General features: G+C 35.3%; 1 protein-coding gene across 3 annotated transcripts in view; it reads right to left on the reverse strand.

Moving 5' to 3' along the window:
- Window positions 1-4,656: 4,656 nt before the first annotated feature.
- The window catches only part of RBBP6 (RB binding protein 6, ubiquitin ligase), a 28,604-nt gene continuing 17,645 nt past the window's right edge, over window positions 4,657-15,615 (reverse strand). For 2 of the 3 annotated variants that reach the window (XM_037813898.1, XM_037813900.1), the window contains 10 exons: window positions 14,809-14,912; window positions 14,362-14,699; window positions 13,281-13,377; window positions 13,083-13,161; window positions 12,917-12,971; window positions 11,821-11,889; window positions 10,035-10,397; window positions 9,648-9,749; window positions 7,048-8,802; window positions 4,657-6,644 (listed from right to left, as the gene is read on the reverse strand). In XM_037813898.1, the coding sequence (XP_037669826.1) occupies window positions 5,075-6,644; window positions 7,048-8,802; window positions 9,648-9,749; window positions 10,035-10,397; window positions 11,821-11,889; window positions 12,917-12,971; window positions 13,083-13,161; window positions 13,281-13,377; window positions 14,362-14,699; window positions 14,809-14,912 (4,532 nt within the window). In that variant the 3' untranslated portion in view covers window positions 4,657-5,074. The remainder of the gene's footprint in view (window positions 6,645-7,047; window positions 8,803-9,647; window positions 9,750-10,034; window positions 10,398-11,820; window positions 11,890-12,916; window positions 12,972-13,082; window positions 13,162-13,280; window positions 13,378-14,361; window positions 14,700-14,808; window positions 14,913-15,615) is intronic. The other variant, XM_037813899.1, reaches the window with a different exon arrangement.

The following is a 15,615-nucleotide window of genomic DNA, read 5'->3' on the forward strand; positions in this document are numbered from 1 at the left end:
TGAGCTTGTAATTTAAAAAAAAAAAAAAAGGCATAAATGCTATTTTAAAGATCTAAATGCAGTTTCTTCTGCCCCCTAATGGCATAATTCATCTCAGGGGAATTGTTTCTTTATTGGGAAAATACTAATTTCAGTTTAAAAGTTTAAGAGCCAATTGTGTAGGACAGAAAAGAAGGGATGATGTTACGCATAGAAATATGAGAGGATGTGATGTGTTTTGGTAAAATAGGGGAGAAATGTCCTTAAATAAATGAAAATACAAACTATATCACAGTGAGAAGTCAAGATTAGAAGAGGAAAATCAACACTAGGAACAGATACCAATAAATCAAAAAGGAGCAAACTGAGAGAAACTGGATTCTCCCAAGAATCATCAGAAATAAAGAGGACGATTCTGGGTTCCCATTTGACTGGACAGTTTGAAAAAATTAAGAGATAAACTAAGAAAATAGGAGAATGATCTTAGAAAATTGGAAGAAAACTGCCCAACACTTAGATTACATTTTAAGCAAAATGCATTTTGGATAAAAGACATTTAACCCATCCAGAATTTTAGAATGTGAAAAAAAACCTTTCTCTGAACGGTTACCCAGGTCTCTTGGAGCTACTTACTGAAAAAGCTACTCTTTTCACATTTATGCTGTAGTACTTTCATATTTGGGTCAATTTCTGGAGTTTTATACAATTCCACTATTTGCCTACTGTCTAGCACCAATGTCATGCATTGAAAATTGTATAACCTTGAGGGATTTTTGTTTTGTTTTTTAATAACCAAGCTATTAAAAAAAGCCATTTTGGATAGAATCTTCTATCCCCATCAGTGTTGTATCTTATGTTTCAGATTTCCTTTGTGCAATTTCCATCATATGCCTTTTACTTGCACAGGCTAAAGTGACTTCAAAGGGAACATTCTTCATTTGCCCCATAACCCACCCTCGTCCGTTCCAGATTATGGTTTGTTCATAATGCCCAAGGTCTTGTAGTCATACTTCCCAAGAGGCCATCTGCTTTCTCAAGGAAGGGAGTTGTCAGTCAGCCCTGGGTATCTGTATTTATTTCTCTTTTTTTTTTTTTTTACACGTAACATTGTAAATCGTTTTACAGTTTTCAGAAATGAGTAAAGTACATCTTTCATTTGCTTCTATAAACACTTTACTTCATACAAACGCATAACATTATTTTAAAATTAATTTTATTTACAAACACTCAATATCCACGTATCATACATTCCCCCTTTCCCTTTTTAACTTTAAAAATATGGTATTATGTGACAGAAATTACTCATTTCTGGCTAGTTATACCTTTTCCGTCCCCTTCCCTGATATCCCTCCTGTATCCCTGTATCTATATCCCCTATATCCCTTCTAGCACTGCTAGTTTTCCCCTTATATTCAGTCTTCATACTTGTTTTAATTCATTTTATTTTTAAGGACATGAAAAAGAATCAGGCTACTAGTTTTACTTTTATAACATTAAGCCTAAGTTAAAACATACCTAAACAATTGTCAAAATTTTATCAGGGGGCCAATGTTTCTGCAGAATATTTTATTTTGAATCCTAAATGTATTTCAATTCCTGTATTATCTCTTACCAATAAAGACTTTAAAAACTGAAAACTAACTTGAAAAAATATTCATATTGGCCAAGCCAACTTCAGCAAATTACTAGTCACAAAACAAAGTGGAAAGCAAGAGTCCTGCTGGTGTTAAGTTTAATAAAAGGCAAAGTGCATTAAAAATTAGCAATACTCAAAAGTTGTATAGAGGAACCTTGAGAAGCTGTTTATATGTTACTGAAAGTATGTCACTTAAAGTCCTTGAATATTCCTGTAAATCATATTTCTTTCATATTATATGCTGAATTATTTGCATAAAGTAGCTCCACGTTACTCTTCATTAAGGATTTAAGTAGTTTACTTTATTGGATACTGTTAATTCTTAAAATTAAAAATGTTTGCAAAAAAAATTTAATGTCAAAGGGACACGTTTATAATACTTAAAAGGAAAAGCAGCATATGCAACTTTATATTATTTATTTATATTAGTGAGACTTTTTTTTGCTATTGAAATTAGAGACTTGCTGAAGCTAAGTTAAATGGATAGTAGTACAAAGGGGCTTAGAGAAAAAAAAAGGGCATGGTCCTAATCAGAGGTTTTGTTCTGTATAGTTCTACACAGTAATAGCATACAATAAACAAGCTAAAGACAGGAAACAATGGACAAGACGTATGTGGAGACACTTGCAGAAACCAGGATGAATAAACCATGAACTAGCTTTCTACCTCTCTAAAATTCCAGGTAAACATTATGGAGGTTTAGTTCCCCTGAATTGCCATGCTGAGACTAGCAAAGGAGTTGGCCCCTGCTTTTAACATTGGAATATTCTTGGCACACTGAAGCAGCTAGTTATTGGAAGGATACTATTTCTCAAATCTATAGTAACTAAAAAAACGTATTTCTTCTTTAAAGAAAAGTTGACCCATCTTAGGTTGCCCAATAAGTTTGCTTACTGGCTTCTGCACTTATTTCTTTTGGCCACTGTGTAGACAAGAATTAGTTTGCCTGGTTAACACCATCTTGAAACCAAAACAAATCTGTTTTCTTATTAATTCCAACATTTACCTATTAGGCATGAAATGGCTTCTGGAATAGATAAACCAGACATTCCTTGTGAGGAGCTCACACTCACAGTCCAGCAAGGGAGACAACCTAACACAGCCCATAGAAATAGAATTCAGGAAGTGTTACTGCAGCATATTTTGTAATATCATGAACCTCAGGTGTGTGTGTGGGGGGGGGCTAGGTGGTGCAGGCACTGTTGAGGGAATTTTAAAGACAAACTAACACAAAACAATGAGTAGGAAATTGCAGGCAAAGGAGGAAGGAAATTCCAGCCAGATGAAACAGCCAAGAGTAAAAGATGGAGATAGGATAAAATATGGCCTTTTTGGGACCAGCAAAAATAGGTGGCCAGATCAATAGGTGCCTTTACATGACTCACTCCTCCACATGATAGGGGCAAGTTGGACTAGCTAGGCACTAGCTTGAGTACCCAAGATTGGGCTGAATGTTCAGGAGACATCAAGAGCCATTGGAATTTTAAGGATTAAATAAAGTACAAACACTTGGCACAATACTTGGCAATTAAGGCACTTAAATTTTCTTCAAGCCTTTCTTTGAGGTTTCCTAATGTAGGTTTACGGGTTAGCTCTTTAGGTGCAGCAAGATGGATGAGGGAGAGAGGGACTTGGGGGTGTTATCATGTCCCTAAAATGGCAGGGTATAGGCAACTTAGGGAAGGGAAAAGACAGTGAAAAGAACTATGGGCTTGTCAAAACACTGGAGGCCTAAATGAGGTCAACAGAGTAATGCAGGAAGATCAGGCTGCGGATGGGATGTTAGAGTTTAAAATGTCAGAGGGGAATTGATCACAGATGCTTCAGGGTCACTCCAGGAAATTGTCATAAATGTGGACTACAGTTAAAGTGAAGATCACTTGAGCATGAAGTTAAAGAACAAGAAGCCTAGGTCAGATGATGGAATTTATGTCAGTTGTGGGTGCCAAAGTTTTCAACAAATGTGGGACATATAATCTGGAGTTTTGGTCCAGGATTAAATAGTGCAATTGAGCTGGATTATCTCAAAGTGTATGTGGCAATGTATGTTATATCTTGTAGGGTGGGGTGGGGAGTGTGATGCAGTGGTTGAAACAGACATCCCATCCTTAGTGACAGAGATGTAAAAATCACAAAAGCAGAGCTCTTTAGGGGAAAGTTGGTTTCATTTAAAGCAGCATTTCTCAACTCATTCCTGAATGGCTAACATGATGTTTATAGTTTTTGTGCATCACCTATGATTTTTCTTTAAATCATTTACAATTTGTAAATATTAAATGTAAACACATTCAGGAATGTTTCTATGTTGGTACTAGAATTAAGTACCAACAATGGTATATAGGACTATATACATGCATACCCTAGAAATACAGAATCAAGATGAGGCAGAACATTAATAAAAGCAAATTGCTTCTCACGTAAATCTTTTCCTTTTTCTACCACCATGGTCCATACTGTCTGCCATAATACTCTAGGATCACCACCACAGCCAAGAACTGGTCTCCTGACCCCTACCCTGCCCTTAACCATTAGCTTTGTAATTCCTATTTACATTACCATGTTTCTAATGTACCATTCTTACCCTCACTGACTTTTCACTGCCCACAAAATACTTCCTGAAACCCAGCAGCAAAGGAAACCAATTATAGTCTTATCTAGTACTTCTGGATACATGTTCACTGGTTGAGTGCTCTTTAGTTAGCCACTTTATCAGAGAATAATAGGTATTAAACTCTGATGGGTTTCAAGAAAGTGAGTATGTGGCCATAAACAGGCCACAATTCCTTGTCTCCAAGATTCGAGTTCAAACTTCTAATTCCTATCATCAAGATCCTTCGAGATCTATTCAACCATATCTCCAATTAATCCTGATTTATTATTTCTGGTCACTCACCACTAGCCCACCATGAAGTTTATCTTTCACGTTTACATCAAAATTTTGTATATTCAATCCAATTTATATTAAAAGTTCAATGAATTTTTTAAAATAGGGAAATGGAAGGGAGAACATTACTTTTTTCAAATAATGCAAATATTCAACATTTGAAAAGTTTACTGAAAACTTTTATTGTAATCAAAAAGTGACATAACGGGGTTGTAATGAATTCAGCAAATCATTCTGCTGATATTTTAGAACTTATATCAGCTTTTGCCAGGCAATTAAAAAAATTCAAATGTGAAAATTTCACAGTACAGTAACTCCACCCCAACTAATTAATGGTGGTTAAAAATAATAGGCCCTAGCAAAACCTCTCATGTTACATGGTCACAACTCACAATTCTGTACAAAAGTTCGTGTTATAAAGCTCTGATGTAAAAATCAAATAATCAAGCAGCAATATTTTAAGTGCAGCACAGGATCTTCCATGTCATTATTTACAAGGCTTGAATCTCTTTACATTATAACAAAATTTAATACAGATGACTTAGTAATTAAGTCAATTTTTAAAATCTGTCCTTTTACACAGTGACAGATTTCACTTTTTGGTCATCTTTCTCCTTCTCCTTTTCTTTATCTTTGCTCTTCTTTGACTTCTTTTTCTTGTGTTTGTGTTTTTGGCTTTTTTCCAATTCTACTTCAGTGCCTGCATGCTTCTTATGCTTCTTATGCTTCTTATGTTTCTTGTGCTTTTTCTTTTCCTTCTTCTTCTTCTTCTTCTTGCTGTCCTGACTTTCTGCAGAGCTGGCACTGCTACTGTGGCTTCGGGTTTGGCTTCCAGAAGGGCTGTGACTTCTACTTGGACTAACACTAGGACTGCTTTGACTCTGGCTCCTGGTTATGCCCATCTGGCTGCCTGCCGCTGTGTCCACACTCTCTTTTGCTTTCTCTATCACTTTATCTTTCAGTTCCTTAGAAATTTTTCCTGAAGTTTCCTCTTCTTTTATAGATACAATACTTTCACTATCACTTTCATTATAGTCTGGTTCAAAAGCAGCTTCATCAGTTTCTCTAGTTAAGTCAGAGGAAAGTCGAGACGAGTGGCTTAACTGGGGCTTAGGCTTGATAGCATTCTTGTCCATTTGCCCAGTAACTTGCTCTTTTTCAATCTGTGTGTCTGGGGTGTTAAGTACATAAAGTAATTTATTGCCACTTGACTCTTTATTGTTCCTTGCTTCTAATACAAGCTTCTCACGATCTTTACAAGGATTTTTATCTACAGATTTTGCTTCTTCACTTGATCGTTTAGTATCATAAATGGCTTTGTGGTCATGAGGTTTTCTGTCTTTTGAGGGACTAGAATTACCTTTTTTGGAATCTCCTGTTCCTTTTTTAGGCAAATCTCTCTCCTCCCTTGGTTTGTTTTTCTGTCCAGATGCAGAATCCTTAATCCGAGAAGGAGAGTCTTTTCTTCTTGTTAACTCATTCCTTTCATCTCTACGTTTGGAACTTGAATAATCTCTGTTGTCATAGTCAGGTTTTTTGTCTCTGTTGGGAGTGAAGTCTTTATTTGAGGAACCACGAACAGAATCATGCTTATCTGAAGCTCTAGTCTCTTTGGAAGATTGAGACAGATTTTTAAAATTTCCTTGTTCATTCAGACGGTCCAAATTACTATCTTTCTCTGGCTGAGTGCTGCTCTTCCTTTTTTCAGGGTTTTCCTTTTCCAACACTGAATGGTCTCGATCTTTGGTTTTCCCCTTTTCACTCGATGCAGAGTTCTTTGAACTTTTGACATCATGCTGTAAAATTTCATGGCTCGCTTCCTTGGTGAGTTTCTGAATTTTCTCTGATGGCTCACTTTCTTTTTCATTATACTTGATTGTATTTGACGGCTTGGTGCTAACATTTTTAATAATGCTAGCAGGTTTCCCTACACCTGATATAGGCTGTGTGGATTTAGCATCTTCTTCCTCAGATTCAAAGTCATCTTTATCCCATTTGGATTGAGGAACCTGAATCATAATAATAACATCTTCAGCAGGAGCTGTATTGTCATTATTATACTCTTCCATAGTTTTAATGACAGTCCGCTTTGTATCTGTTTTTTCTTCAGATTTCCGCACAGGACTGCCTCCAGTTGAGCTTGTACTAAAAAGAATTAAAATATTTTTAATGAATGATAAAATTACTATTAATTATAAAACATCAATAAATATAAAAATGTGAAAATTGAGTGAAGACTTCACTTAAACACAAGTATCTTTTTAACTTAAAAAGCCAATTTTTCTGCTCTAATAGATATAAATAAGGATATGATTGAATAAAAACAAATGGATCTACAATATGAGTTAAAAACAGATGTGTTCATTCCCAAAATATACTTAATTCTTTGCATTAAAGAAAACAAAATAATAAACCATCCAAATCCCTAGTATCAGAGCTCATTCTTAATTAATATATTTCACTTTGATAAAAAGTACAAGCACAGATAAAATGCAAGGAATCCTCTCCCAAAAGAAACATCCACATTCATCCACCTATAATCAAATACCTGGTATAGTCCACAAGAGTTGAGCTTGATCCTTCAGTTCCAGTTACTTTTCGTCTGACCTTTCCCTTCACTTTTTCTTGTTTAACTTTGCTAGATGTTGATTCCAATTTTTCAGAGGGTTCTTTTGTATTGGTTACAGTTTCTGCACTTCCAATTTTTTTCCCTGTTTCTCTGTTCAGCTTTATTTTTTTGGCTGGGGCAGTTGATGAAATTTTGTCCTTTTCAGGGGTCCTATCCATCTTTTCAATATCAGGTTCCATCTTGCGCTTCGGTGATGGCTTCACTATTTCAGTCACTTCTAGTTTAGAGATTTTCATTGAAGATGACTCAATATCTTTATCCACACTTTTTTCTTCAGTTTTTCTTTTTCTTTTTTCTCCCTTGCTATCAAGTGGCTTACTTTTCTCATTAGGCTTCTTGGTCTTTTCTTCCTTATTAGTTAGCTTTTCTGATTTGACATCTTTGGAATAGTCCTTCTTCGCTTTTTCCTCCTTGACTGGTTTTGTCTCTTGGTGTTCTTTTGCTGACTTAGAATGAGCTTTTCTGGGGGTACCAATTATCTTTTCATCTTTCTGAGAGGAAGATGAAGATTTAGCATTGTCAGTCTTTGGAGTCTCCTCTTTGGCTTTTTTAAGTGGAGGTTCAGATCGAGGAGATTTTTCACGCTCTCCATCTAGTTTTTCTTGGGGTCCTTTAGTGGGTTTTACAACATTTTCTTTTTTGGATAAAGCAGATCCATCATTTTTCCGTTTTGTCTTATCACCTTTTGCTTTTGGTTTATCTTTTTCTCTCTTGTCTTTTTCAGACATGGATTTAAAAGTGATGGATTCTGCATCCATAGGTTCATCTCTAACAGGTGTAGCATCATCTCTACTTGGGGGAACAAATAATGAGTCTGTTTTATTTTCTTCACTACCTGTAGGTTCTCTTGATTTCCTAGATGTCTCTAATAACTCTGGGTTCAGAAAACCTTCACTTTCTTCTCCTTTTCTTCTTTTTCTATGTTTTTTATGCTTATTTCCTTTACCATCTCCTGGAGCATTTTCACTCTCCTTCTCTTTTGATTTTGTATTATCCTTCTGATTGTGACTATCTCTTGTTGAAAGTTTTTCTGGATAGTTGCCACCTATGTTCCGACTTCTATGACTTTGTCCACCAGAAAAATCTTCTCTGCGGCCTCTTGTGAAGGGGGAATTTCTGATATTAAGTGGTAAAAATCTCTCTGGAGAAAAATTCTCTCTATTTGCTGAGGGTCTGGGCTGTGCTCCAACAGCATAACCTTTATAATATTTTTCATACCACTCTCTGTATTTTCTTTCCCATTCTCGGTAACGCTCTTTTTCAAATGGATCTCTGAAGTCAACACTCCTCCCATAATAAGCTTTCATGTCATAAGGCGGTGGAACTTCTCTGTATCTATTAAAATATTCACGTTCTGTTTCCCCTTGAGGTACACTACGTTTATTGGGAGACTGTCCCCTAAAAGCTTGAGGAGATCTTGATCGTGAATGATATCGTCTATATGGAGGTGACCTTGACCTAGATCGATGATATCCATGAGATCTAGACCGTGAGCGGTAATTTCGACTCTTGCCTCTGCCTCTTCTGGGGTATGGAGGTGATCGTGAATAAGAACGAGAGTGAGAACGGCTAAATGATCGAGAATAAGAGCGTGAACGTGTTGAACCAGATCTTGATTTAGAGTAAGTATATGAACTTCTTGAATATGACGAACCACTATAGGGAGATTTGGACCTAAAAACAAAACAAAACAAAAAACAACAGTTGATAGTTGAGAAATACATACAAAATAAAACACAGACTCTCAGATTCCAGCACTCTCTCCTCACGATTTCATCTTTCTAACAATTTCATTTTAGGTGGTTAAAGAGGCACAGTGACCTCTACTGGAATGGAATAATAAAGTACATAAAGATCAGAGCAATCACTTGATAACAAAAGAAAAATCTTCACAATTAAGAGTGGAGTGCATTAATGTACCATGAGAGTTGTATGAGCTAATTAACATTAAAATGTCAATTAAATTTAAATTTCACTTCCTATTCTATATTTAAATGAGTCAATTTTTTGTCTTATATTAACCAATAGTCTAGCCTCAAAAGGAAACACATTTCAAGTGTAAACTTAGAAAATAAAGTCTTTTAAAACAAACTTCCAGGGAATTTTTATAATTCAGTTTTTCTATCAATGTAGAAATTTGTATTCTACCATTACTTCATAATTACACAGGTTAATGTTCCAGCAAGAGCTGTAGCCTTAAATGTAAAAGAGTCCTCAGAAATATGCTTTTGCTCTTTCACTATTTCTTTCCTTCCACAAACATTTCCCAATTATTTCACGCTATAAACTTCAAGGGACAAGGATAATTTAATTCCCATAACTGCTAATTCTACACAATAGAATTTACATTGAGATATTATTTCAATAAACAGATATGGGGAAATATGCTACATCTTCATTTCTATAAACCTAGACCGAATCAGAAGAATTCCATGTTGTGTTATTTATATCCATAGCTAATCCCTGGATATTCAAAGTCCCATTTGTAATTCTGTTGTGAAGGCTTGCAAAACACTAACCTGGAAAATGAGCGCCTACGCTCCTTTTGAATCTTTTTGTATTCCATCAATTCCTTAGCAAAATCATTTGTAAACTCATCTAGCTTGGACTTTTTCTTTTCCCTAGTAAAATAAAGTTAAAGAGTGAAAGTTAACAAAAACCATTTAAGAAAACTAACAAGACAAATGTAATTAGATCATGAATGAAATGAATGAAATTGCCATTAGTTTTCCACTTTAAAACTATAAATAACTAAGAATCCCTCAGGAAGTTGCTTGTATGGCTTTGGTTTAATATGTGTTTTTTTTTTCTTTCTCTAACAGGAAACAAAATGTTTCCAAAGATACCTATTTAATGTTACATCAGAAATGACAAAAGGGATAGTAATTTCAAATTAAAATACTTACTCTTCTTTTAATCGTCGTTGCTCTCTATAGAATTCTTCCCTGGACAAAGGTGGTGCTTGTGTTGTTGGGATGGTATTTGAATGAGACGTCTGCACGCCTGACGATACCCATGGTGTTGATAAATTGGCAGGAGCCGGAGGAAATCCGGGAGGGGGGACACTATAACCAGCAGGTGGTGGTTGGCCAGGAGGAAACTGAGGAGAAAACTGTGGTGGAGGAACACCTGGAGGGAGAGGAAGTGTATGGGGAGGAGGTGGATACAAAGGTGGTGGTGGGACAGGTACAAAAACTGGAGTTGCTGGCAGTGACGGGCCTTGAGTCCTCTGTGATCTCTCACTGTGGTGTCGTCCACGGTTTATACTTCTGGAAAAATAAATCCTGAGTTATTATTCCTTCAAACTAAAATTGTCTGAGACAAATAAGCTTGTTTTTTTCTATCCAAAATTATTTTCAAATGGAGTAGAATCATCTATTCAAATAAGTATAGGGAAAATGGTACCATTTATATGTAAAGGTAACTCTGTAACAAAACCCGTAATTTTAAGGTCACTTAGTGACTGAAGTGACATAAGTTTACAGGGCCTTCTCTATATGGAGATAGTATATTTAGAAGTTCTCTCCTGTGAAGTTCAGATTTATTATCAACCCATAATTACCAACTATTACTTCCTATCTTTTGAAGGAGCCTACAGGTTTATGCCTCTGTGACCTGGTTCTCCCCAGAATGTCTTTCACTATCAAACTAAATGAACAAAAAACACTTCTTTTAACCTCCTTTATGAGGGAGGGAGAATGTGAAGACCCTTCAAAGCAGAATAAATAATAGTTTCAGTATTTGTAATTAACTACTGAAAACTCAGTGTTTTCTCTCAAAGCGTTAGGTAAAAAATAACACTGCTGGCTCAAGTTTTTGAATTGTATCTCATCAAAGAAACAGTGGGCTTGCTTTTTTGAGCAAAAGGATTTTTTCAAATTATAGGTAACATATATATAGCAGGAGCAGGGGTTTAGATTTTAAGCCTCTTTCATCAGAGAACCATAAATTACTAAATATTATCTATTAATATGTGATCTGGTAATAAAGGAGTAAGCTTTCATAAGCTTAGCAATTCTCAATTAAGTGTTAGAAGATATCCTTAATATTCCTGTCATAAAGTTAAATAGGAGGCCCCTTTACCCTGGTAATAACTGTAACCCAGAGAGTTCAATAAGCCTACTCTCCTCTGAGTTTCCCATGCACCTCTAAGGCTTACTTCTTAGATTAACATTGCTTGTGCCTATCCAGGATAAGAGCCCTTAACAATCTCCTTGTCTATTTTTTTGGAGAAGAGAAAGTGGGAGAAAGCTTGGACAGCTGAGTCTAGAAAACAAGTAAATGTGATTCTTCTTCACACTTGGAATGTGATTCTTCTTCACACTTGGAACTTGAGCTGGTTAACTTTCATATGATTAATCTGAAATCTTAAATACTATCTGGCCTTAATGGCTTCCTTCCACTCTCAAATGTGTAAGTTCAAGTCCAATATTCTGCCATGTGCTTATAGGGAGAAGGAACTCTTGGGAAGGAATATAAAAGTTACAGGCTTACAAACCATCATTTAAAATGCCAAATGTAATTTGTTCTTTTCTAGACTTCTTAAGGACTACTAAGGAATTAAGAGGAAGTAACTATAAACCAAATGAACACCTTCCTCTCCACCCCACTGCTGTGCTTAAAGTACTTTGTGTAATCTTTTTCAGTGTGGTCATCAGATTTCTGTTTTTTCAAGATTTTCAGCATGCCTACCTATAGCAGCTCCTCTCCCCCCTTCTAATTTGCTGTGGTGGAGAAACCAAATATCCAAGCTTATTGGAACTGTGTGGGGGGAAAAAAAAGATAAAACAGGCTATGAGTATAATACACATGAACTTTTAGTGTGTAGACTTTAAGACAACCACTTCAACTCTTCAGAAAACTTTCCTACTCAGTTTCTTAAATTTGTTCCATGAAGAGGAGATCTGGGCAAGTATCACATTTACTTTACTGTTTTTTCTGATTAACTGACCATGTTACAATAATTAAACCTAAATATAAAACACTTTCTTCAATATTCTATTTTAATTAGCATTTTTTAAGTTACTCTGTGAAAGCATTGTTGTAGGAAAGGAAAGGGGCCCTTTTATCTGCTGGGTACTATGCAAGCATTTTACATGTTAAGGTAGGTAGCAAAATGGAGATTAAGAAGTAAAAATGTATGCCCAATTGTCATGCAGCTAATAAATGGAGGATCTGGAATTTAAATCCAGGTCTACCTGACTCCATATTCCATGTTCTTTCCATTGATGTATTCTGCTAGTCTCTCATTTAACATACTTTCTCAATGACAAACGTGATTTATTTTTCAAACAAAAAGACCAAAGTCTACGCATATAAACCAGTCTTAAACTGAGTTACATAAACAGAAATGACTGTATAAAAAGATGAGAAATCTAATTTTTAAAGCCATAAAACATCACACAGAGATCAAAGTTCTTCATATTTCAGGTCAGAAAATTGCACATTATAGATTTTATTTGAGGATTTCATTAAAAGACTATTCAAAATGAGAAATTTTGTGTTTGCTAGACTTTAGGCTTAACATGTATTTACCAAATCAAATTTTGCATCCAATTAAGGTCAGGAAAAAGCTTAACCAATTAGGGAAATAAATGATTCAATATTTAAAGTAAGTAATTATTCAAGTAATTCTTCATTAATGGCATTGTCAATGAGTATCACCATTTATTAGACATGAAAATAAAGTTTACAATAAAAGCATTCAGCAACACATTGCCTAGTTTATAGTTTTCCATTATCCAGTTAGAAAGTAACCATCTGAAGATTATTTTAAACATACACTTACTGTTCCCAACCTGGTCGACCGCCACCTGGACGAGCAGCATTTATTCTTACTGGACCTTGGAAACAAAAGATAAACAAAAACAATAAGGACAGGTTAAATTGCTATTAAATAAAGCTAAAATAATTTAAAGGAAAAGAATAGTTGTAACCAAAATGATTTTACTTACCAGTTGTGGGGATTAACTGTCCATGCAATAAAGACTGTCCAAGCAAAGATGGGGTTCCAAGTACAGGCACCTGGTAACCCTTTAGGAAAAAACACAAATATAAAAGGGTTAAAAAAAAACAGTAAACATGAAATTAAATTAACAAAACAAAAACCCTACTACAAAAAAAACTCAACTCTAAGAGCCAGCAATGTTTACCTTCTCTTCCATAAGAGCAGTAATTGCAATTGAGGAGGTTCCCTTTGAATGTTCTGATGCAAGGGCAGCAGCTGGTAAAATTTTATTATCAGAATCCCTGGAAAATATTATAATTTACAATACATTTAAAAGTCATCAAAAATAAAGGATTAAGAGTTTATGCATCAACTGCATTAAGACGAGTTAAGTCAAAGATGATGAAAGCGTTTAAGGAAAAGTGAGAGAACTGGACCTTTGGAAGCATACGTAAGAGTAAAAAGAAGAAGCTTCTTAAGAAGTATTACATAGGACAGGTATGACAGAAATTAGTTTTAAGAACAGTTAAAATGCAGAAGAAAACCAAAGTGTGAAAAATGTAAAGACAAAAAATATAGAATTAAGAGTAAGTTCTAGTTCCAGCTCGATCACTAAATCAAAAGATAATCTTGGGTAAGCCACTGAATTCTCTGGGCTTTATTTCCACTATCAACCACATTAAAGGTTGAACTAGAACAGTAAAATTTCTTAAATACACATGTAAAGGTCCCATCCCTAAAGATTTTACTTCAGTGTGTCTGGGAACAGGCCCATAGCATCTATTTTTTAAAAAGCTGACTGATCTTTTAAGAACTATGAACAATTGGACTACATGGCCAAGGGTCCCTTTAATTTCTGTAGTAGGATTTAAATGAGTTTTTGTACTTTCCTACATAATTACGCTCCTGACTTCTCTACCTCCACCAATGTTTTTCATCTATCTAAATTGTTCTGAATTCTGCTCAAATTCACTCTTTTCTAATATTGTAATTATGACAAGTGAATTTCTCCTCTGAACTGCAAAGCTTTTATGGTATACCATTCAACACTTAATAGGGGTTGTTGGCAACTTGTACAGAGTTTGGCCTTGGGATGCTCAATAGTCATTTGCCATCAATGAACTCCTCCATCTGTCTCTTCCATAAATAAGACTTAAGTCATTTCTTACAAGCCACCTCAACTTATTGAGCACAGTGGTCCACAAGGATAACATAATTAAAAATAATACACAACAAAAAGCTACATCATTAATCACAATTGTTTTCTAATAGTGAGAAATCCTCACCGGAAGGGTCCATCTGATTTTTCTGAATGGACTGATATTGATACTGTTGCAGTTATATCAGGAACAGGAGCTGGGGTAGAAGACGGATTTCCAGGCACAGGAGGGGCCAAGGAAGACTGATTAGAAGTCAACGAAGATATAGAGGGAGCTGCATGAGTTGATGAAGATGTCACTGGGATCATCAGAGGATCTTGCTGTCTTGATATTGGAGATCTCATTAGAGGTTGTAGGTTCCGCTGAATAAGTGGTCTTGGAGGTGGTACTGGGGGTGGTGGTGGAGGCAACTGCTTTCGTAGTCTTTTCGTATAACCAGTTTCATTTTTGAAATTATTAACAGCCTACCAAAACAAAACAAAAAAATGCAGAAAAATGTAACATATTCTACTCAAGCACAGTTAAAAGATTAAAAAATATTTTTTTTTCATAAAAGGGATCTGAAGTAACTACCTGTCGTAAAAATTTATTGGCAATTAAAGCATCGGGTGAGACATCATTCTGATGGCATGTTGGACATGTATGTTCATCTGATTCCAGTAGTGCTGTTCTTATACCTATGTATGATAAAATTTTAAATAATAATAGTATGAATTTTTAATTTATAGACTGAATTAAAGACAGCCTACATCTGTTCAGTTACACTACTGCTTTCTAAGCACATATCATTAATCATTTCTATTCTTAGAATAAGAAACTTAAATAGTCTTGTTACCCCACAGGACCCCTCTGCTCTCATTTCTATGACCTATGCTACTTTATGAAGACAGATTGTGAATACCATTGACAAATATTCAAACAGAGAAAAAGCAGTTTTTTCCCATTTTTTCAGCTACCAACTGGGATATTATAGGAAAAAAATAATGCCAAGAGATAGTCTAGAAAAAGAGACCAAGAAACACATTTACATGATTAACTTATGGAAAAAAAACATCATTAAGTAAAGGACAATTAAAAAAACAGAAGCATTATTCAAGCAAGGCAATCAGAGACACCTACAGCATGGTAGGTAAGAGTAATACTAAATTGCAGATTCACTGATTATGCTTTGGCATTGTAAAAATCAAGTAATAAGTAGTGGGTTAAAGTGAAGGCACACTCTAAAGCAAGCCTTAAGTGACCTCTTGACTTTGGTCTTCACTAAAGAGGTCTGAAAATGAAAGAAATTTATATTCTAAAACTGCCTTTAGAAATGAAAAAGACTAGGGCAGGAAGGAGTAATGAATTTTTCAGATGACGTTATTTTCTTCTTGGTGAAAA

The sequence above is a fragment of the Choloepus didactylus genome, chromosome 21 (assembly GCF_015220235.1).
Source record: "Choloepus didactylus isolate mChoDid1 chromosome 21, mChoDid1.pri, whole genome shotgun sequence".
In the NCBI taxonomy this organism is placed as follows: Eukaryota; Metazoa; Chordata; class Mammalia; order Pilosa; family Megalonychidae; genus Choloepus; species Choloepus didactylus.